This window comes from Scyliorhinus torazame, chromosome 8 (assembly GCF_047496885.1).
Source record: "Scyliorhinus torazame isolate Kashiwa2021f chromosome 8, sScyTor2.1, whole genome shotgun sequence".
In the NCBI taxonomy this organism is placed as follows: Eukaryota; Metazoa; Chordata; class Chondrichthyes; order Carcharhiniformes; family Scyliorhinidae; genus Scyliorhinus; species Scyliorhinus torazame.
In genome coordinates, this window is record NC_092714.1 from 39,095,199 (window position 1) to 39,118,817 (window position 23,619).

Here is a 23,619-nt window from a genome sequence, read left to right on the forward strand (position 1 = left end):
TGTAATTTAAAGAAAGTTTCAATTCAATATCAGTCGCAGAATTACAATAAATTAGCACAGGTAAATAAAAAATTAACGTGACTTATTGCATGAATAATGAACATGAATGATTCAACCGTTTTAGAATGTTAAATCTTATTATGAAGCTATTAGAAACCCATTATTTAACAACCTGATCCTGGCTGACAACACATTATAAACAAAAGTTCAAGACTTCAGATCTACCCACACTAAAAATGACTTTTTAAAATGAAAGGTCATTGATCTGAAACGTTAACTCGGTTTCTCTATTTGCAGATGCTGGCGGACTTGAGTATTTTCAGAATTTTCTACTTCCAGTGCGAGATGAACAATGTAAACCATTGAGCTGAGTGTTGTCAGCATGGTTAGGGAAACTGCCACTGTTTTTGGATGATGTTGCCAAGTATCAACAAATGGATGAAAAATTGAACAGGCAAGGACATACTTAGTTGAAGATAGCTTCTGACTACATTAAATAAGAATAGCAGGCCAGTGCAGTTTAGTATAGCTGCATGGTGGAGGAGAGGCATTCGAGGATGGTGCGCTCACTTGTGCCAAAGGCTGCAGACAAATCAAAAAGGACAAAAGGGAATACTTTATCGTTGTCAGTCACGTAGGATGCCATTTAACTTTGATAATAACTGCGGTGGGGCAGAAACATGATTTTGAGGGATTCAGGCATGGTGTTCTGGGAAATGCAGCCATGGATTTGTGAAGCGACAACACATTAAAGGATGAGAGAAAAAAGGTTGGAGATAGGGTGAATGTTTGCAATGACAGCGAGTCAATGGTTGTTTTTTGTTTTTAAAAGGGGAGGGGTGATGATAACAGATCTGTACGGGATGATACAACAACTGAAGAGAAAGAACCATTAACATTATTAGCTAATGTCAGGACGGGAAAGCAGGATTCAATATGCTTTATGTGGTCCAGCCAGATCTGGCGGTGAAAGACTAAACCAGCTGTCCACCATTTGCGTTCATAACTGCACCCTTGGATTTAAGGGATCATAGATAAGGGCCGAATTGGGGGAACGGCCAGCGTGAGTGAGAGTAATGTTTTTAGTTGGGGCTATCGTGAGGGTAGAGATGAGTGTATGATTAAGCAGATCAGTAGCTGCAGAAATGTTTGGGGCGGATGGAGGTCAAAGGCTAGTCCAGCTAATCTAGCATGTCCGCGTTCTTGTATGCTTCCAATAGCTATTGTTTATCAAACACCTGAGCAGACATTTGACTTTTAACTTACTGAAAGTATTTCAAGCAACAGCTTAGGTGAATGTTTAACTTTGACCAACTCGGAGGTCTTCATGAAAGAGTCAATGATGAAGAAGTCAGCCCACCTTGAAGTCAACTCATCGACTAGGGGGTTGAGTGATATATAGTGTAGCAAAGAAACCTCCAATAGCCTGGTAGTTTCAAGGGCTTGGATGGGAAATGAACAATATGAACCCTTTCTTGGTATTCCCAACTTTACAATTCCACTCAGACAGGTCACAAACTGATAGTGCAACAAATGGAAAAATATCACTGTTGCAGTATCTTTCGAGGTTGTAGCAGAGTAGAAGGAACTTTTATTTACATCCAATCATAATTAATCAGAGTTGATAGTGCATAATACTTTAATTAAGGAACATTAGCATCCCTCAACCTTGACGAACTCAAAATTAATTTTAAAAAGCAAAACATGGCATGAAAAGACCAAGACATCCTCACCTCATGGGCTAATGAACTTTAGGTAAATTATTCAATTGATGCGCTCAGCTTAAGCATACGTGGTTGGAATCTATAAAAATATACTTTACATTATGTAGTATGCTGTAAAATACTATATTAAAAAGTTTTAAAACATATTTGCTTAAGTATCACAGACAACTTTGTTGATGTAGGCGCAAAAGAAACGTTCACTTATGCTGAACATGCACTTGATACTGGATTCTTAAAGCTACTGGAAAGGTTTGCATCCCACCACAGTTGTTGAATTGTTCTTAATTCACACTTTAAAGGTGAAAATCCAAGATGGTCAAATATGGTTTAAATTTTATCTTTAATTGAAGTTTCTTACTGTGCTTATAGGGACTAAAAGATTTGGAGTCCAACCAGGCCGATGATTGATTCCCTCGTTGCGCTCGTACACGGAGAATATATTGTCCCAAAAAGATGATGTCGGTCGAAGTGAAATCACACTCTGTATGGCTGATAGTTTCACATCCCTTCACATCCTTCCAGTTTCCCAAACGCCTAAGAAACAAGTAACAATTCCATAAATTGCTACAAATGAGGTTTATAAGATTGTCGTGTTTCGAGATGGTGTCTTTAATTTAGGATTAGAAATAAAAAGGGTTTATGTAATCTGTTCTGAAGTTTGCCAACAACAGGCCTGGGTGATGTGGCTGTTAAAGATTAACAAGAGGCCCAGTTTGCTGGGAAGGTTTAACACAGCTTCAGTGTTTACAGTGATTAGGCTGCTAATCTCCAAAATCACAGAATGTTGGATTCTAAACAGTTACACGTTAAATTGTCCATTTACTTCCAAGATGAAATAGAGATGGACGTCTAAACAAAAGTTAATTGACAGTTTAACCTGGAGACAAGGTGCTTGTGATTCAGATTGACACAGGGATGGGTTTTGAGAGCAGCAGAGTTTTTAAGATTTCCTTGAAAGCTCTCAGATACAGGCAGTCGGTCAACATTGGGGGGGGGGGGAAATCTAGAGTTCGAAACTCTCTATGGTTCAATCTGCCAGAATGCAAATCGAGCTTGTGCTTGGATCGAAATGGCCAAGGATTTGAAACGTGGCCAGAAAGTTTTGCTTAGCTTGCGCTGGAGAAAGAATCTCAGGAGACGTTCTCACTATGAAAGCCAGGCATGGGGTTAAAAGTTACCAGGCGAGTAAAACAAAAGAATGGAAGTAAACCCTCAGGAGCTAAGATTCGTTTTGGGCTGGTTCTGGGAGAGGAGAATGTCTATTAAGGGATAGAACATCACAGGACAGGCCCTTCGGCCCTCGATGTTGCGCCGACCTGTGAAAGCACTCTAAAACCCATCTACATTATTCCCTTATCGTCCATATGTCTATCCAATGACCATTTGAATGCCCTTAGTGTTGGCGAGTTCACTACTGCTGCTGGCAGGGCATTCCACGCCCTTACTACTCTGAGTAAAGAACCTACCTCTGACATCTGTCCTATATCTATCTCCCCTCAATTTAAAGCTATGTCCCCTCGTGCTAGACATCGCCATCCAAGGAAAAAGACTTTCACTGTCCACCCTATCTAATCCTCTGATCATCTTGTATGCCTCAATTAAGTCACCTCTTAACCTTCTTCTCTCTAACGACAACAGCCTCAAGTCCCTCAGCCTTCCCTCATAAGATCTTCCCTCCATACCAGGCAACATTCTGGTAAATCTCCTCTGCACCCTTTCCAATGCTTCCACATCCTTCCTATAATGCGGCGACCAGAATTGCACGCAATATTCCAAAAGAGTTTTGTACAGCTGCAACATGACCTCATGGCTCCGAAACTCAATCCCTCTACCAATAAAAGCTAACACACCGTACGCCTTCTTAACAACCCTCTCAACCTGGGTGGCAATTTTCAAACTTTCAGGGATCAATGTACATGGGCACTGAGATATCTCTGCTCATCCACACTACCAAGAATCTTACCATTAGCCCAGTACTCTGTCTTCCTGTTATTCCTTCCAAAATGAATCACCTCACACTTTTCTGCATTAAACTCCATTTGCCACCTCTCAGCCCAGCGCTGCAGCTTATCTATGTAGGTGAAGTATAACTGTGAATCAAAAGATTTTTTGGTTGAGTTAAAAATAAGAGGGTAAATTTCTGTTCTTTAGTTTAAAGTCTTATGTTCCCATCTAAAATTGTGTTTAATCAACGTTATTTTTAGTTTGTAAACTGGAAAATGGGATTAGAAAAGATAGGTGTTTAATAGCCGGTACAGTCACGACAGGCCAAATCTTGCTGTGTGATCCTTCAAGTTGGTTACTGAGAACTTGAATTACTTTCTAAAATGTTAGGTATCGGTTTCTATGGGGATCATAGCAAAATTATAAATTTATTAAAGGTTAGCTTTCTTTTCGGACAAGTTGAAGAAACATTAATGCAAGTGCAGCTTCAATCAAAACATGCAAAATAGCAATGCAAAGCATCAAGACAAATCTTTGGTGAATCTTATAGATACTGGTCAGGAGCAGAACCAGAATAAGTTACCCCAACAATTAGGAGAAACTTCAACTTGATTGAACCAAAAGATATAGAAAAGAGCACAGCATAGAAAAAGCAGACATGCAAATTATTTATGGTAATTGCAATTTGAGAATTATACCCACACCATCATCAAAGAAAGGTTCCACAACATGATTAAGTTTTAATTATGTTCACAAAGCTTTACACACATACTTACATATTTTGGTTCACTGTGCTGTTTACCTGTTGTGCTTGCTGGAACAGTCTAACAAATATCAGAGGACACAGTTTGAATAAATTGAAAATATATTTTATACAAACCGTTTATACTTGTGACTAGAACATACTGACTGTCAGGTTCACAGATATAAAAATTGAGAGAGGAGGTAGATGCTAGCCTGGGAACATGACAGCAAAAATGGACAACATTTTGGTTCTTTCTCATCCCATAGAATCCAACGCTCTGCAAGAACCTTTATTTTTTATATGGGATGAGAGCATTGCTGGCAAGGATAGCATTTGTTGTTCATCACTATTTGCTCTGGAGAAGGTGGTGACATGCCACCTTCTTGAACCGCTGTAGTGCATCGGGTAATCCATTTTTACAGGAAGTTGATAAAATGGAGTGGTTTCCTAAGCCATTTCAGACTGCAGTTGAGAGTCAACCACATTGGGTCTGGAATCCCATGTGGTTCAGACCAGGTAGCAAAGATTTCATTCCCTAAAGGACATTAAAACAATCAATATTAATTGTCATGGTCATCATTACTGAGATTAGCTTTATCATTCCAGACTTTTATTATTTGAATTTACTGATTAAGTTCAAATAGTTGCTTTGGTAGCGCAGAACTTGGGTGTTGCTGAGTAAATACACATGTTGAAGCTTTTCCTCTTGCAATCAGGACAATTTGCAAGAATACGTAATGTGAAGGGAACAACAATTTATGCTTCATAGGAAGAGAGTGTGGTTGGCAAGTGAACTCTGACTGGTAGAGTCACTGCCATGGAGAATGCACCAGTTAACTGATGACTGACTGTCAACTGCCAAGGTTTCGATTCGAAACAGGAAGGTTGACTCTGATCAAGGCATTGCCCTGGAAAATGAACCTCAGAATGGCTGTCACCTATTTTGATTAGTTTGAAACAGACACAATGTGTGCACATGTTCTTTCTGTCTGCAAAGAACAGGGTCCTGTGTATTAATGCATGTAGCTTCTAGCATGCGTAAGCATACCATACTATGACGGTTGGTATGTTGCCTGCTGTCAACAGTCGAAGGGACATTCGATTTTATATGATCCGCCTGTCTTTGGGACATATAACTGACATGTTTGGTACGTTTGCACAATGTTCACGCTTCCTCAAGATACCAAAGCAGTTCATGATCATCGCTGAATCTGCCACTAACAACAGCCCGGGGTTACCATTGACCAGAAACTCAACTGGACAAGCCATATTAATGCTATGGCTACCAGAGCAGGTCAAAGGCTAGGAATCCTGAGGTAAGTAACCCACCTCCTGACCCCCGCAAAGCCTGCCCACCATCTACAAGGCATAAGTCAGGAATGAAATGGAATACTCTCCACTTGGCTGGATGAGTGCAGCGCAAAAACACTCAAGAAACTCAACACCACCCAGGACAAAGCAACCTGCTTGATTGACACCCTTCCACAAACATTCAATCCCTCCACCTTCAACAAACAGTGGCATCTGTGTGCACCATCCACAAAATGCACTGCAGAAACTCACCAAAGTTCCTCAGAGAGAACTTTCTAAGACCGCTGCCATCTAGACGGGCAAGAGCAACAGATATCTGGGAACACCATAACCTGGAGGTTCCCCTCCTCCACGTTACTCACCATCCCGGCTTGGAAATATAGCACCGTTCCTTCAGTGTTGTTGGGTCAAAAATTCTGGAAATCCTTCCTTAACAGCACTGTAGGTGTACTTACACCTCAGGGCCTGCAGCAGTTAAAGAAAGCAGCTCACCACCGCCTCTGAAGGGCAACTAGGGATAGTCAATAAATGCTGGCTGAGCCAGTGCGCCCACATCCCGTAAATGATTAAAACAAAAAATTGCACTGTTCAACTAAAAATAGGCAACAGCAATTCTCTGGTGTTTTCCCTTGTACAATGGGTTGACCAGAGTCAATCTGCCTAGTTTGAATTTAAACAAAGCTTGAAGTGTAAATGAAGCATGAATTGTTGTCCCCTATTCATTTGGTATTCTTGCATTATTGTCCCGATGAGTGCAAGACAAAAAACTTCAACAGCATGTCTTTTCTCAGCAATACTCAAATTAAGTTTAAATTCTTCCAGGCGCGTTGTGATTTGAATCTGGTGTCCTTGCAGCATTAGCCTAAATTGCTGGATTACGAGGCTAGTGACATTATCACTATACCACTAACTTCCTCGCACATATAAAGGGAGCAAGAAGGAAGCGATTTCTCATAATAATCCCACCCACCCAACACAAAGGGGAATACTTGATGATGAGAAACCAGGATCTTGAGCTCGACACCAAAGCTGTTGATACACTGTGCCAACTCTTCATACCCTTAATTTGCTAAAAACTGACTGACCACTGGCTGCATGAGATGTTGCTTCACAGCGCCAGGGACCAGGGTTCAATTCCTGCTTGGGTCACTGTTTGTGTGGAGTCTGCATGGGTTTCCTCCGGGTGCTCCAGTTTCCTCCCACAAGTCCCGAAAGAACGTAATAACATAAGAACTAGGAGCAGGAGTAGGCCATCCGGCCCCTCGAGCCTGCTCCACCATTCAATGAGATCATGGCTGATCTTTTGTGGACTCAGCTCCACTTTCCAGCCCGAACACCATAACCCTTAATCACTTTATTCTTCAAAAAACTATCTATCTTTATCTTAAAAACATTTAATGAAGGCGCCTCTACTGCTTCACTGGGCAAGGAATTCCATAGATTCACAACCCTTTGGGTGAAGAAGTTCCTCCTAAACTCAGTCCTAAATCTACTTGCCCTTATTTTGAGGCTATGCCCACTAGTTCTGCTTTTTGCAGTTTTGCGACTCATGCACTAGCACACCCAGGTCTCTCTGCACAGCAGCATGTTTTAGAGGAGACTTCCAGTATCCTCTGCACTTTTTGCTTTACCACTTATCTTAGTGTCGTCTGCAAACTTGGACACATTGCCCTTGGTCCCCAACTCGAAATCATCTACGTAAATTGTGAACAGTTGTGGGCCCAACACTGATCCCTGAGGGACACCACTAGCTACTGATTGCCAACCAGAGAAACGCCCATTAATCCCCACTCTTTGCTTTCTATTAATTAACCAATCCTCTATCCATGCTACTACTTTCCCCTTAATGCCATGCATCTTTATCTTATGCAACAACCTTTTGTGTGGCACCTTGTCAAAGGCTTTCTGGAAATCCAGATATACCACATCCATTGGCTCCCCGTTATCTACCGCACTGTTAATGTCCTCAAAAAACTCCACTAAATTAGTTAGGCACGACCTGCCCTTTATGAACCCATGCTGCGTCTGCCCAATGGGACAATTTCCATCCAGATGCCTCGCTATTTCTTCCTTGATGATAGATTCCAGCATCTTCCCTACTACCAAAGTTACGCTAACTGGCCTATAATTACCAGCTTTCTGCCTACCTCCTTTTTTTAAACAGTGGTGTCACGTTTGCTAATTTCCAATCCGCCGGGACCACCCCAGAGTCTAGTGAATTTTGGTAAATGCATTTGCAATTTCCCTAGCCATCTCTTTTAGCACTCTAGGATGCATTCCATCAGATCCAGGAGACTTGTCTACCTTTAGCCCCATTAGCTTGCCCATCACTACCTCCTTGGTGATAACAATCCTCTCAAGGTCCTCACCTGTCATAGCCTCATTTCCATCAGTCACTGGCATGTTATTTATGTCTTCCACTGTGAAGACCGACCCCAAAAACCTGTTCAGTTCCTCAGCCATTTCCTCATCTCCCATTACTAAATCTCCCTTCTCATCCTCTAAAAGGACCAATATTTACCTTAGCCACTCTTTTTTGTTTTATGTATTTGTAGAAACTTTTACTATCTGTTTTTATACTCTGAGCAAGTTTACTCTCATAATCTTAATCTTCTTTATAGCTTTTTTAGTAGCTTTCTGTTGCCCCCTAAAGATTTCCCAGTCCTCTAGTCTCCCACTGATCTTTGCTACTTTGTATGTTTTTTCCTTCAATTTGATACTCTCCCTTATTTCCTCAGATATCCACGGTCGATTTTCCCTCTTTTTACCGTCCTTCCTTTTTGTTGGTATAAACCTTTGCTGAGCACTGTGAAAAATCACTTGGAAGGTTCTCCACTGTTCCTCAACTGTTTCACTATAAAGTCTTTGCTCCCAGTCTACCTTAGCTAGTTCTTCTCTCAACCCATTGTAATCTCCTTTGTTTAAGCACAAAACACTAGTGCTTGATTTTACCTTCTCACCCTCCATCTGGATTTTAAATTCCGCCATATTGTGATCGCTCCTTCTGAGAGGATCCCTAACTATGAGATCCTGAATCAATCCTGTCTCATTGCACAGGACCAGATCTAGGACCGCTTGTTCCCTCGTAGGTTCCATTACATACTGTTCTAGGAAACTATCGCGGATACATTCTATAAACTCCTCCTCAAGGCTGCCTTGACCGACCTGGTTAAACCAATCAACATGTAGATTAAAATCCCCCATGATAACTGCTGTACCATTTCTACATGCATCTGTTATTTCTTTGTTTATTGCCTGCCCCACCATAATGTTACTATTTGGTGGCCTATAGATTACTCCTATCAGTGACTTTTTCGCCTTACTATTCCTGATTTCCACCCAAATGGATTCAACCTTATCCTCCATAGCACCGATGTCATCCTTAAATAACAGAGCTACACCACCTCCCTTACCATCCACTCTGTCCTTCCGAAAAGTTTGATACCCTCGGATATTTAACTCCCAGTCGTGACCATCCTTTAACCATGTTTCAGTAATGGCCACTAAATCATAGTCATTCACGATGATTTGCGCCATCAACTCATTTACCTTATTCCGAATACTACAAGCATTCAGGTAAAGTACACTTATGTTGGCTTTTTTAACCTCTGTTCTGAATCTTAACACCTCGATCAGTAACCTCTCCCAAGTTATATTTCCTCTTAACCTTTCTCCTAATTTTCCTTGTCGTCGAACCCATATCTTCATGTAACAACCTGCCGCGTCGCTTACCATTAATGTTTTCACTTCCTGTTTTGTTTCTTTTAGTATTCCTGGTCCTATTCACTGAGCTCCCCTCAGTCACTGTACCTTGTACTGTCGCCCTTTTTGATTTTTGACTATGGCTTCTCTGCCTTACACTTTCCCCCTTACTGCCTTTTATTTCTGTCCCTGTTTTACTACCTTCCGACTTCCTGCATCGGTTCCCATCCCCCTGCCACATTAGTTTAAACTCTCCCCAACAGCTCTAGCAAACACCCCCTAGGACATCGGTTCCAGTCCTGCCCAGGTGCAGACCGTCCGGTTTGTACTGGTCCCACCTCCCCCAGAACCGGTTCCAATGTCCCAGGAATTTGAATCCCTCCCTCTTGCACCATCTCTCGAGCCACGTATTCATCCTCTCTATCCTGACATTCCTACTCTGACTAGCTCGTGGCACTGGTAGCAATCCTGAGATTACTACCATTGAGGTCCTACTTTTTAGTTTAACTCCTAGCTCCCTAAATACAGCTTGTAGGACCTCGTCCCGGTTTTTACCTATATCGTTGGTGCCTATGTGCACCACGACAGCTGGCTGTTCACCCTCCCCCCCCTCCCCCAGAATGTCCTGCAGCCGCTCAGAGACATCCTTGACCCTTGCACCAGGGAGGCAACATACCATCCTGGAGTCTCGATTGCGTCCGCAGAACCGCCTGTCTATTCCCCTTACAATTGAGTCCCCTATCACTATAGCCCTGCCATTCTTCTTCCTGCCCAGCTGCGCAGCAGAGCCAGCCATGGTGCCATGAACCTGGCTGCTGCTGCCTTCCCCTGGTGAGCCATCTCCCTCAACAGTATCCAAAGCGGTATATCTGTTTTGCAGGGAGATGACCGCAGAGGACACCTGCACTGCCTTCCTACTCTTGCTCTGTCTTTTGGTCACCCATTTCTATCTCCCTCAGTACCTTTCACCTGCGGTGTGACCAACTCGCTAAACGTGCTATCCACGACGTCCTCAGCATCGCGGATGCTGCAAAGTGAGTCCATCCGCAGCTCCAGAGCCGTCAAGCGGTCTAACAGGAGCTGCAACTGGACACACTTCTTGCACGTGAAGGAGCCAGGGGCAGTGGACGTGTCCCTGAGCTCCCACATCGCACACGAGGAGCATGACACGGGTCTGAGATCTCCTGCCATGTCTTAAACCTGCGGTTTAAGACGTGCTAGTTAGGCAAATTGGACATTCTGAATTCTCCCTCAGTACCCGAACAGGCACCGTAGTGTGTCGACTATGGGATTGTCACAGTAACTTCATTGCAGTGTTAATGTAAGCCTACTTGTGATACTAATAAAGATGATCTTGTCACCAGATTCTACTGGTCTCGGCCTCTGGCAACCAGTATTTCCAATCTAGCTTTACTACTCTGCAGCGAAGAAAAAAATAGGTTTGATCTGAAGCAGAGAGATGTACTAATAGAGAATGTCTTAAAAAGAAATTTATTGGGGCTCAAGGAGAAAGTGGAATTATCAGAATAGTGCCGATTGGAATGCAAGACAAACATAGCTAGATTGAGTGGTAAATTTAACAAACGTCCTCTTTGCTGTCAAGGTTTAGCTGCGAGCTCCCACAAATTAGCAGAAATTATTTTAAGGCTACATTCGTAGGGCTTGCAAAGCAGGAGGAACAATCCTTATAACAGACACCAGAAAACTCTTCACATGTTCTTGAGATACAAACACACACTTTTATCAGTACTACTTTCCCACTCAGTTAAAACCCTAAAACACACCTTTATCATCTCAAAGACTGACTTCTCCAATTTTTCCTTCCTCGTCTCCTTGCCTTCACCCACTTGCAGAAAGTCTTGCATTCCTAACAGCACTGTTCTGATCAAATTCCACTGTTGCCTTGCACCCAATACAATTATTTTTTCAGGCCTTCTCTATTGTTTTCACGTTTGCCACGTGTCCACGGCTTGTGCTCCTCCAAAGCTGGCTACACCTTATTGTTCACTGATCGCATTTTACTACTGATATCTGTTAATTGCTCAGTCCTCTGGAACTCCCTCCATTAATCCCTCTTCCAAACTTCCTCGGGGAAACCCATCGCTCCAATATCCTTTTGGTTCCTACTCGTCTCTGATTCCCTTTTCCCTGTGCAATTTCCAACCTTGCTTCTGCTCCACAAAGTAATCTATATAGAAATGCAGGGTGGCAGAAATACAACTTAGGAAATAGTAATAATTGGTGGCTTACCTTTTGTACTGTACAGTATAGTTTACACTGTAGTAGCTTCTCTGCACATCATCCCATTTAAGCACATAGTTTAGATTAAAAGCACGAATCTGTAGATTTGTAGGCCTCTGTATTTCTCCAAACGCTGCCAAAAATACAAGGCACTGAACGTCATATGTATGTCAAAGTAAAAAACACTGTACAATTCCAAAGGTTTTCCCTAAATAAGCAGAGGCTTAGTTTATTAACAAGATATTCAAATTAAAACATTTCCTTTCTTCCTCTTAATTAATAGCACTAGTGTTATGTACTGATTAAAGTTAAGGCGTGCTCGCTCCCTACCTCAGGTTATTGAGCTTCCAGCCAAGGCACGAATCATGTTCATGTATACACGAGGCTTTCCTGGAGTATTGATTTAGAAGTTTTTTTGGAAAAGCTGACGAAAAGTGCCTTATTTGACTCAAAGTGATATTTAGCAAAAGCCCAAAACCAAATAAGCTTAATGACAATTGGAAACTGTTCACAGGAATATGCTGGTAAACCATAAAGGCAAAAATCAGGAGCTTTCAAAGCAACAAGTTCAGTTTAAGAGGGCATTAACCATTCTTGAACAAGCTGAAAGAGAAGGGAGAGGGAGGGCAGGGATCAGTCCAGGAGGTGGGTGTGGGGAAAAGAGTCAGAGTGGGTCGCATTGGGAACTTGAGAGGAGGGATTCTCAGCGCATCATAGGGGTACCCCCTAATACGACGCTGGGGAATCCAGAGGTTACGGGCCTTTGACTTTGCCTCTTGCAATTGATATTGTTAACATGTGGAGAAGGTGGGGAAAAGAAAATTTACAGCTGTCCCTCTCTCACAAAACTGTGAAACAAAGAATTGAGGCAATGGTAGATGATCAGAAATAAATAAAGCATTTTTAAAAAATCATACGTATATGAAGATTGATGCATAACTTTTGCTAAATGTCATGTGTTTTTATTGGGGACTGTAGTCATATTAATTTTCAAGCATTAAGTCACATTGGAAAATAGCTTCAAATGCAGTGCTCCAGTATTAGTCAACTAAAACATCAGAAACAAACTTTATAAAGAATTATATTAAAAACATTGACATTTTATCATAATAGAAAAAAAAGTGATATTACACAAGTATAAAATATTTTTTCAGGGCCAGAGAGGTTTCGCAGCAGTAGTTGTGACTTAGACTCTATTAAAACAAATGTTTAAGACCACTTTTTCCAGCCAAAAGTCATGGCGTAGAATATTACATCAGTAACGGTTGAGGGGTTAACATGCATACTTGACTTGGGCTACAAAGAATGGGCTTCGTGACCTCTAGTTGCTAGGAAGCTGCGGAATGGCCAAATTAATTTAGTTTTCCACCCATTATTAAAGGAAACTGAAGTCTGTTAAATAAACCTTTGAACCTGATCCTCTGCTCAATAATCTTAATCATATACTTCTGTTTAAAAAAATAGTCCTATCCTAAAATTGCATTTCTACTGCTTTTTATAAAACACATCCTTTCTTGGTTCCAGGTTTTGAGTGAGTCCGCCTTCTACACTTGCACTCTGCAAAGTTCCAGACAATTTTCTCTCTTTAAAACTAACCCATCACTGTAATTATCGCTTTGTAACTTTTATGATGACTAGGATTTATTTTTGCTACCATTATCCACGTTGAGAAGTACTTGGTTGGTTTCACTCTTGCCTTTCCAATTATCACCTGGACATTTAAAACAATGCTCTCTTCCCAACCCCACAAACCCTTTGGTAGCAATGATTTCACAAATCACGGGACTGACTTTTACACAAGTATGTATGGTAGTTTTGTTACAGCATTTGTAAAATGCAAGCAAAATGCCCGAATTTTGATGCCAGTTGGTGCATGTGCCAAGGAGAAAAACACACAAAACATTACATTGGTGATGGAAGCTGATGTTGTATTACTCGATTTTGATAACTTGCTTATTTTGCCCAAGAACAAAATTAGACTAAATACAAAGTACCGCGACTGCAGGTCACGATCAATATTAAACATATAACTTTGTGTACCGTAAACAGATGATTATTATGGGCGAAACGATCTAGTAACTGTAGAGGTGATGGGTCAGAAAAGACACCATACTTCCTCTTTTTTTACAGTGGACATGCCGTGACAAAGGACACCTTGTTGAAATTAGTGTACAATCTGAGTCTATATTAGTCTTCATATGTACCGTACAGCGGTTCTTTAGGCACAGGAGTGAAAACAAGTACAAGATATGAAAGCAATCTTCTTTAGGTGATTTACGTCAGACGAGAGATCAGTGGGCGGTGGAATAAGACGTTCCATGCATGACTTCGCCCTTCAAAAGATTCAAGTGGATGACTGAGAAGACAGGCAATTGGAGCAGACAGCTGAGGTATGTGAAATTTCATTACTAAGAGAAATTAGTTTCAGATTTAACCAAGTGTTTTTTTAAAAAGATCTCTACGCAGAAGTCCCTAGCCCCGAGTGTCAGAAACCAAGACAAAGTGTCAGGCTCAGCACCACAAGCAGTCTGAGAAAATGTCTCTGGTTTTTCACAGGTCCCATTCAGAACAAATTTCAACCAGAACATTCAATGACTGGTAAAAAGTCACAAGAAGCAATTGGAGCTGTTTTGATACCACGATTCACAAAGTAAAGTTATGTACATATATCAGTAGAAACTTAAGTCATACTTCATTATTAGCATCTCTTTATAATATATATTTGTTTTGAAGAAAATAATTCTCTTAACAACCAATGTTTGGTATGGGCAGTATGATGTTGCTAAACAGGATCCAAAGTCAAAATGCACCACATGATTAATTTTATGTATGCAGGTTCAATCAGTTAAATTTAATGGCAACTAGATTTACAGTATTTGAATAAATAACTTGACTGTAGGGATCAAAGAAAATCCCTGCAAATCTGATTAGGAATAGAAAATAGGGCAGCACAGTGGCAGCACACTGCTGCCTCATGGCGCCGAGGACCCGGATCGACCTGGGTCAACTAAAACCCCTAGCTCTCTCAATTTCAGCCGGAGTTATTTCAATACCATTCACATAGCACTTCCATCACCCCACTTTACATGTGCCCCTATTTAAAATTTCACAATCTTACTTGAAATATTTTCAATTTATTTTGTAGTTTTTGAACAGCCTGAACTGCACATGTAGTAAATTCTCCTGAGATTATACAGAGAAAATAGGAGGCCCTATGAGCCTGATCTGCCATTCATTATTATGGCTGATCATCAAGTTCAATACCCTGAACCCACCTCCCCTCCCTATATCCCTTGATCACTTTAGCCCCAAGAGCTATATCTAATTCCTTCTTGAAATTACACGTTTTAGCCGCAACTACTGTCTGTGGTAGTGAATTCCACAGATTTACCACTCTCTGGGTGAAGACATTTCTCCTCACCTCAGTGCTGAAAGGTTTACCCCTTATCCTCAAACTAGGTCTGGACTCCGCCACCATAGGGAACATTCTTTCTGAATCTACCTTGTCTAATCCTGTCAGAATTTTATAAGTTTCTATGAGATCCCCTCGTCTTCTCAACTCCAATGAATATAACCTTAACCGTCTCTCTTCATATGGCAATCCTCCCACCCCAGGAAACTGCCTGGTAAACCTTCGCTGCCCTCCCTCCATAGCAAGAATAGCCTCCCTCAGATACGGACACCAAAACTGCACACAATACTCCAGGTGTGGCCTTACCAATGCCCCATGCAATTGCAGTAAAACATCCCTATTCCTGTACTCAAATCCTCTCACTCTGAAGGCCAACATACTATTTGCCTTCTTTATCCCTGCTGTACCTGCATGCTTACTTTCAGCAACTGATGCACGGTGAAACCGTTAAACTGTTATTACTTGCTCTCGGTCTCTTATTTTTACCTTAATCAAATACTGCCCCACTATTTCACTTTCCTTACCCGATATAATATTTTCACCCACTCGATTATTCAAACTGTTAGAATCATAGAATCCGTACAGCGCAGGAGGACTTTGGCCCATCGAGTCTGCACCAATCATTGGAAAGAGCACCCCAGCTAAACTCAAGCCCCTGCCCTATCCCCATAACCCCACCTAACGTTTTGGATAATAAGGGTCAATTTATTATGGCCAATTCACCTAACCTGTACATCTTTGGACTGTGGGAGGAAACCCATGCAGACACAGGGAGAAAGTGCAAACTCCACAGTCACCCTGTTGCTCCGGTTTCTTACTGAAGCTTCAAATCCCATTAGTTGAAGGGATAAAATGTTGTCCCATACTATTGTCACACTAATGCCACCTCATACTTTTGTAACTTTCAGGCAAAAAGTAGTTTTGAGCTGAAGGGTGCAGGAAAAAGCTAGATGAGTGTATCTTAACGGCACACGCCGCAAGATACTCTCATCTAGCAAAATCATATCCAATATCAAAGTGGGGATTAATTGGGTTTGGTAATAAGGCCCTCGATTCTACATTGATTCATCTACTTAAAGAATGGAAGGTTCTTTGAGGCACCAGATGACTGTCAGCACCGTAGCAGCTCTGGCAGGGCAGGTGGAAAATGTTTAAACGAAGAAAGTCCAGCAATCTTTTCCAAACCTTTCATCTAACACGAGTATTGCAAATACCGCAATTTTAAAAAAGTAACCATGCCAGTACTGGAAATTTGAAATAAAGACAAAAAAAGGCCAGAAATACAAAACAGGTCTGTCATCAGATGAGATTTGTGGTTCTGAACAAGGGTCTATTCCCGTAACAGCCTCCCCGAACAGGTGCCGGAATGTGGCGACTAGGGGCTTTTCACAGTAACTTCATTTGAAGCCTATTTGTGACAATAAGCGATTTTAATTTCTCATTCCATTCCCAAATCTATCTCTGGACACGGTGGGGTGGGTGGGAGGGAGTAGACTCCTATTTTCTGTTTTTAATCGCAGACCCCCCATGTTCAATACAGGTTTGAGTCCAAACAGAACAAAAAGCTAAAGCCACAATCTTTTGACCAGTCAAACACAAAGTGGAGGAGAAATTTAAAATTAAAAGGAAGGAAGAGAGAATGCAGGAGTAACTCAGCAGACCTGGCAGCATCTGTGGAGAGAGAGAAACACAGTTAACATTTCGAGTCAGTTTGGCTGGAGAGGAGTCATACTGGACTCGAAATGGTCAACTCTCTTTCTCTCCCCACACAGATGCTGCCAGGCCTGCTGACTTTTCCTGCATGTTGTTGATTCCAGCAACCGCAGTATTTTGTTCATTTAAAAATTAAAAGTTGGGTTCAATAAGGGGCGGTGCAACCTACTTGATTTCCAAGCTGGAAGAGCAAGTGTTTGACCCCAGCAGAGTTTGGGGGAGGTTAGGAGGGGCCGGGGCCGGACTCAGCCCTGGAGGGAGAAAAGACCAGGCCTTACCTTGGACTGTTAACACCGCCGTTAGAAAGGCCCGGAAAGCTGCCGCCATGCTGCTCTCCTCTTCCTGCCCTCGCTCGCTCCTCCGGCTCTAAAACTACCTCTTCTGCAGCTTCCATGTGATTTACAGGAAACTCTACGCCGCAAAATAAGCTCATCGCGGAAGATGTCTCGCACACATCCGCAAGACAGCAGTCACCCGCCCCCAGCCGAGTCACCGCGTCACTGCCCCCAGCGGCCGAGCCGAGTCAATGCGTCACTGACATTCCCAGTTACAGTGCCCCTAACAATCTGGAATGTTGATGTTAAATAGTGTTACTATTGCTAAATCCCAGACAGGGAAAGGAGGGAGGAACATGACTGTCCTGTCAGCGAGTTAGTGGAGGTGGACAGGGGGTATTCGAGGGTGCCCACCGTGGAGGGATTGGTGAGGAGGAAAAGGTTGCAGGGGCAGTATGACAGGTTGGACAGTGGAGAGGGTGGTAGGGCAACTGCGTAGGGCAAGAGGGGTGCAATATAAGTATGGGGAGAAGGCGAGCCGCATGTTGGCGCACCAGTTGCGGAAGCAGGCTGTGTCCAGGGAAATATTGAAGGTATGGACTAGGGCTGGGGATGTGGAGTCGGAGCCAGGGAAAATAAACAAGGTGTTTAGGGAGTACTACCAGGGACTGCATGAGGTGGACCCGGGCGGAGAGGAGATAGACATGGGGCCGTTTCTGGACGAGCTGGAATTTCCCCATGTGGAGGAAGCAACGAGGCAGGCGTTGGAGGAGCCCCTGGGTCTGAGGGAGGTGCTGGATAGTATCAGGGGTATAAAGTCAGGGAAGGCCCCAGGGCTGGATGGGTACCTGGTGGAATTTTATAAGGAATTTGCGATGCACCTGGCACCACATCTGTTGGGAACGTTTAATGAAGCGCTGGAGAAGGGGGGTGGGGGGTGCTGCCGGAGACGATGATGCAGGCAGTAATCACGCTAATCCCGAAAAAGGGAAAGGACCCGGTGGAATGTGGGTTGTATAGGCCCATATCACTATTGAACACGGATGAGAAAGTATTGGCTAAGTTGTTGGCGGGGAGGATAGAACAGAGAACATTACAGCGCAGTACAGGCCCTTTGGCCCTCGATGTTGCGCCGACCTGTGAAACCACTCTAAAGCCCTATTCCCTTATCGTCCATATGTCTATCCAATGACCATTTAAATGCCCTTAGTGTTGGCGAGTCCTCTACTGTTGCAGGCAGGGCATTCCACGCCCTTACTACTCTCTGAGTAAAGAACCTACCTCTGACATCTGTCATATCTATCTCCCCTCAATTTAAAGCTATGTCCCCTCGTGCTGGACATCACCATTCGAGGAAAAAGGCTCTCACTGTCCACCCTATCCAATCCTCCGATCATCTTGTATGCCTCAAGGAGGATGGAGGATTGTGTCCCGGGGATGGTTGCAGAAGATCAAACAGGCTTCGTAAAGGGCAGGCAGCTCGCCTGCTGAATGTAAGACGGCTGTTGAATGTAGTGATGAATCCGTCTGGGGCTCTGGTATCGGAGGTGGTGGTGTCCATGGACGCGGAGAAGGCATTTGATCAGGTGGAGCGACAGTACTTGTTCGCGGGTTTGGAAAGGTTTGGGTTTGGGCCGAGATTTGTGGCATGTGTGCGGTTGCTGTATGTGGCACCAAAGACGAGTCTGAGGACGAATAATATGAGTTCATGGAGATTTGACTTACACAGGGGTACAAGGCAAGGGTACCCACTGTTGCCATTACTTTGCGCTGGCCGTAGAGCCGTTGGCGATGGCTCTCAAAGGGGTTGGCGGAGTGACAGGGATTATGAGGAGACAGAGGGAGCATTGGGTGTCGCTCTATGCCGATGACCTGTTGCTGTATTTTTTGGAACCGCTGGAGAATATGGGCAGGATTATGGGCCTGCTGGGGAGTTTTGGTGGGTTCTCGGGGTATAAGCTGAATGTAGGGAAATTCCCGGTGAGTGAGCTGGGATGGTGGGCAAATTTAGGGGGGGGTCCCATTTACGGTAATGAGGGATGGGTTCAGGTATTTGGGGATTTAGGTAGTGAGGGAATGGACGGGGCTCCATAAGTGGAACTTAAGGAAGCTGGTGGAGGAGCCAGGGAGGATCTTACGAGGAGGGATGCGTTGCAGTTGACATTGGCGGGGAGGCTCCAAGTGATGAAAATGAATATTCTGCCGAGGTTGTTGTTTATTTTTCAGGCTCTCCCGATCTTTATACCAAAGGCATTTATTCAGAAATTGGACATGATCATTTTGGGCTCTGTACGGGCGGGGAAGATGCCGAGGGTCGGGAGGACCCTGCTCCAGAGGCAGAGGCAGCAGAGGGGGTTGGACGAACAAAGACCAAAGAACAAAGAAAAGTACAGCACAGGAACAGGCCCTTCAGCCCTCCAAGCCTGCACTGACCATGCTGCCCATCTAAACTAAAATCTTCTGCACTTCCGGGGTCCGTATCCCTCTATTCCCATCCTATTCATGTATTTCTCAAGATGCCCCTTAAACGTCACTATTGTCCCTGCTTCCACCACCTCCTCCGGCAGCGCGTTCCAGCGAGATCCTGCTTCATTATTACTGGGTGGTGAATGTGGATAAGGCACGGCGATGGTGGGAAGGAGAATGGGCAGAGTGGGTTAGGATGGAGGAGGAATCTTGTAGGGGGTCTAGTTTGAGGGCTTTGGTGACGGCAACGCTGTCAATGGCTCCGAATAGGTATTCAGAGAGCCCAGTAGTGCAGTCCACGGTGAAGATATGGAATCAATTGAGGAGGTATTTTAGGGTGGAAGGGATGTCCATGTTAATGCCGCTGTGCAAGAATCATGGGTTTGAGCCAGGCGGGATGGATAGTGTATACAGGAGATGGAGGAAAATGGAGCGTAAGTGGAGGAAAGTGCGCAAAAGGTCTGGAGGTGGTTCCCTAGGTTGCCGGGATACATCCTGCTGGAGCGACAATTGCTGCCAGATGTGGAAGGGCAGGGAAGAATTGGTGATATGTACAAGTGGCTGGGGGGGAGGGGGGGGGGGGTGCAGGGAGGCGAGCGAGTGGTGAAGATCAAGGAGAAATGGGAAAGGGAGTTGGGAGGGTAGATCAATTGGGGAGTATGGAGTGAGGCATGCGTAGGGATCTCTTCTTCATAGATCATAGAATTTACAGTGCAGAAGAAGGCCATTCGGCCCATCGAGTCTGCACTAGCCCCTGGAAAGAGCACCCCACTTACACCCATGCCTCCACCCTATCCCAGTAACCCTGTAACTCACTAACCCCACCCAAACTTTTTGGACACTGAGAGCAATTTATCATCGCCAATCCACCTAACCTGCACATCTTTGGACTGTGGGAGGAAACCGGAGCACCTGGAGGAAACCCACGCAGACACAGGGAGAACGTGCAGACTCTGCACAGACAGTGACCCAAGCCAGGAATCGAACCTGGGACCCTGGAGCTGTGAAGCAACTGTGCTAACCATTATGCTACCGTGCTGCCCTCTTGTGCAAGGATGAGCCTGATACAGTTTAAGGTGGTGCACAGGGTGCATATGACTCAGATGAGAATGAGTGGGTTCTTTCAGGGGGTAGCAGATGAGTGTGAGAGGTGTGGGCGTGGGCCAGCGAATCACGCGCACATGTTTTGGGGTTGTGAAAAATTGGGAAGATCCTGGGGAGGAGTGTTCACGGTCTTAGCCAGGATAGTGAAAGAGGAGGTGGACCTGGACCCGTTGGTGGCAATATTTTGGGTTTCAGAGAAGCCGGAGCTGATGGAGAGGAGGAAGGCTGATGTTGTGGCCTTCGCCTCTCTGATTGCACGGCAGCGAATTTTGCTGGAGTGGCGGTCGGCATCGCCACTGGGGGTAGTGGCTTGGTTGGGTGGCCTGTACCACTTCCTGCAGTTGGAGAAGATAAAAAATGAGTTAAGGAGCCCTGCAGAGGGGTTTGAGAAAAGGTGGGGGATGTTTGTGACCGTGTTTGAGGAGCTGTTCGTCGCGGGTGGGGGGGGGGGGGGGGGCGGGGAAGGGGAAAAAGTTTGTACAAACTGTATAGTCAATTGCTGGGAAGTATGTTTCCGTGTTTATGTGTTGTAACCTGTTTTGATACATGTTGGTAATAAAATACATTAAAAAAAACACTATTGCCAAATCCCTCCGCATCCAAATCTTGGGGGTAACCCCTAATAAGGAAAACTGGACCATGCAGCAGTCCACCCTCTCGTATTCAATGAGGAATCCCAAAAAGGTGAGTCAAAAGTAGTTTATTTTCTGCCCACAGCACGAAATGCAGCAACTAAGCAACAGTCCAAGTCCCAGTCGAGTCTGGTCTGCTTCCTGGGCCGGCTTTTATCTTGGGGAATTAACGAGCCCGCATTCGATCCTCTGTCCCTCAACGGGGGAGATACATGTTGGTAATAACACACCCGCTACAGTGGCTAGCACTGTTGCTTCACAGCGCCAGAGTCCCAGGTTCGATTCCCAGCTTGGGTCACTGTCTGTGCGGAGTCTGCACGTTCTCCCCGTGTCTGCGTGGGTTTCCTCCGGGTTCTCCAGGATCCTCCCACAAGTCCCGAAAGACATGCTGGTTAGGTGAATTGGACATTCTGAATTCTCCCTCAGTGTATCTGAACAGGCGCCGTAGTGTGGCGACTAGGGGATTTTCACAGTAACTTCATTGCAGTGTTAATGTAAACCTACTTGTGACACTAATAAAGATTATTATTATTAGGCACAGGTCAGCAGTGTGTACCATGAGGGGTAGGGGGGGAGGGTGAAAAAGTGGAATAAATTTGTACAGACTGTACAGTTGATTGCTGGGAAGTATGTTTCCCGGGGTGTTTATGTGTCGTAACCTGATTTAATCCTCTCCACTTGCCCAGACTCAAGAAATGTTTGATTGGCACTCCTTAATACCACCTTAAACATTTTCTGCACACCACAGGCACACAGTGGCTGCAGTGTGTACCATGAATAGTGGACTGTTTGGCAGCAACTCACCAAGGCTCCTCTGAAAGCATCTACCAAGTCTTGGCCTCTCCCGTCTAGAAATATAAGGACATCAGACACATGTGGACAGCACCACCTGCAAGCTCTCCTCCAAGTCACCACATCATCCTGACTTGGAAATATACTACCAATCCTTTACTGTCACCAGATCAAATATAAAATATAGTAAATATCTACCTTCAGAAAGCCAGGAGATTTGTTTTTCGGGACATTGAGACCAACAGAGTGGTTTTTCATGTGCTAGATCGCATTGAACCTCTCAATGTCCGGAGGGAAAACCCACTCCTCAAAGAACACCATTGCTGACAGTTAACAAATCACTCCTGTTAACACAGCACCTCAAGGAAAATCCATCCATCTGAAATCCTGCAGCTCCTCCACACCCTATAAACTGATGGCAGCCCTAACTCTCGATGGTACACCTCTCGATTGGTTGACTACAAATATCACCAATCCCATAATGACAACTGACCCAAGTGGTGAAATCAGGTTTCAACCTTCCACAGAAAACTTGGACAAACCTCAACCGCTGAGGACAGAGCTGGGCATTTTCTCCAGAAGTGGAGCATGAGGAGCAGTTTAAATGGTGACTGTGACAATGATCATTGCCCACTGCCCACATACTGAACTTCTACCCTTAGAGATCCATTCCTGGTGGCATCACAACCATTCACGCTGCATCAGTTGAAGTCACTGGACGAATTGCTAACCCGACATCGAACTATAACTTCTTTCCCAGCCATACAAATAATAAAAAAGGATCAAAATCCTGGCAATCCCTCCTTAACAGCACTTTGGAAATACCTACACTTCAGCGTTCCAAGAAGGTGGCTCACCACCATTTTCTCCAGGGCAATGAGGGATGAGCACTAAATGCTGACTCTGCCGTCGATATCCACAACCCATAAACAATTTTTAAAAAATCCCAAGCATATTCCCCATAATGACAGGAATTCCATCAATCACAAATGGCTCTAACCTACCATTGGGCACAATCTCTCAGTCCCACTGTCCTTGGCAACCTTGATTAGTAGGCCAAATTCAACATTTTTGTCTACATTTATAAATATTCCATTACCTTATATCTCCTTACATTTGCAGACATCTTTCCAGCCAGTACTCCCAGGCCCACTAAGCCTGAGGCTGGATTCTCCGCCGACGGGACGCTCCGTTTTGCCAGCAGCCCGGGGGTTTCCCGACCGACGGCGTGGGACTGCCCCACAATGGGAAACCCTATTGACCAGCCGGTGTAACGAAGCATCCCGCCGGCGGGGTAAAACAGAAATATGGCATGGCGGGTCAGAAAATCCAGTTCTCCTTTCATTTTCTCCACCTGAGTGATTTTGCCAATTGATGCATTCTATCCGTTACTCTTTTTGTTTAACATATATCCACTTCCTTAGCACTTAATGCGCTGATACATTTTGCATTAAAACCAACAAAATATTTGGATTGTTCAGTTTGGTACTTTTAGAGCTAAACATATAAATCACTGGAACTCATGATCATAAATCAAAAGCACAATATCAAGAGAGAG

At 44.1% G+C, this 23,619-nt stretch overlaps 1 protein-coding gene across 2 annotated transcripts in view; it reads right to left on the reverse strand.

The window, feature by feature from the left end:
• LOC140427769 (interferon alpha/beta receptor 1a-like) overlaps positions 1–17,282 on the reverse strand; it is a 31,355-nt gene extending 14,073 nt beyond the window's left edge. The window contains exons 1-4 of one of the 2 annotated variants that reach the window (XM_072513403.1): positions 17,071–17,282; positions 11,677–11,800; positions 4,445–4,492; positions 2,083–2,258 (exon numbers count right to left, since the gene is read on the reverse strand). In XM_072513403.1, the coding sequence (XP_072369504.1) occupies positions 2,083–2,258; positions 4,445–4,492; positions 11,677–11,800; positions 17,071–17,119 (397 nt within the window). In that variant the 5' untranslated portion in view covers positions 17,120–17,282. The remainder of the gene's footprint in view (positions 1–2,082; positions 2,259–4,444; positions 4,493–11,676; positions 11,801–17,070) is intronic. The other variant, XM_072513405.1, reaches the window with a different exon arrangement.
• Positions 17,283–23,619: the final 6,337 nt, after the last annotated feature.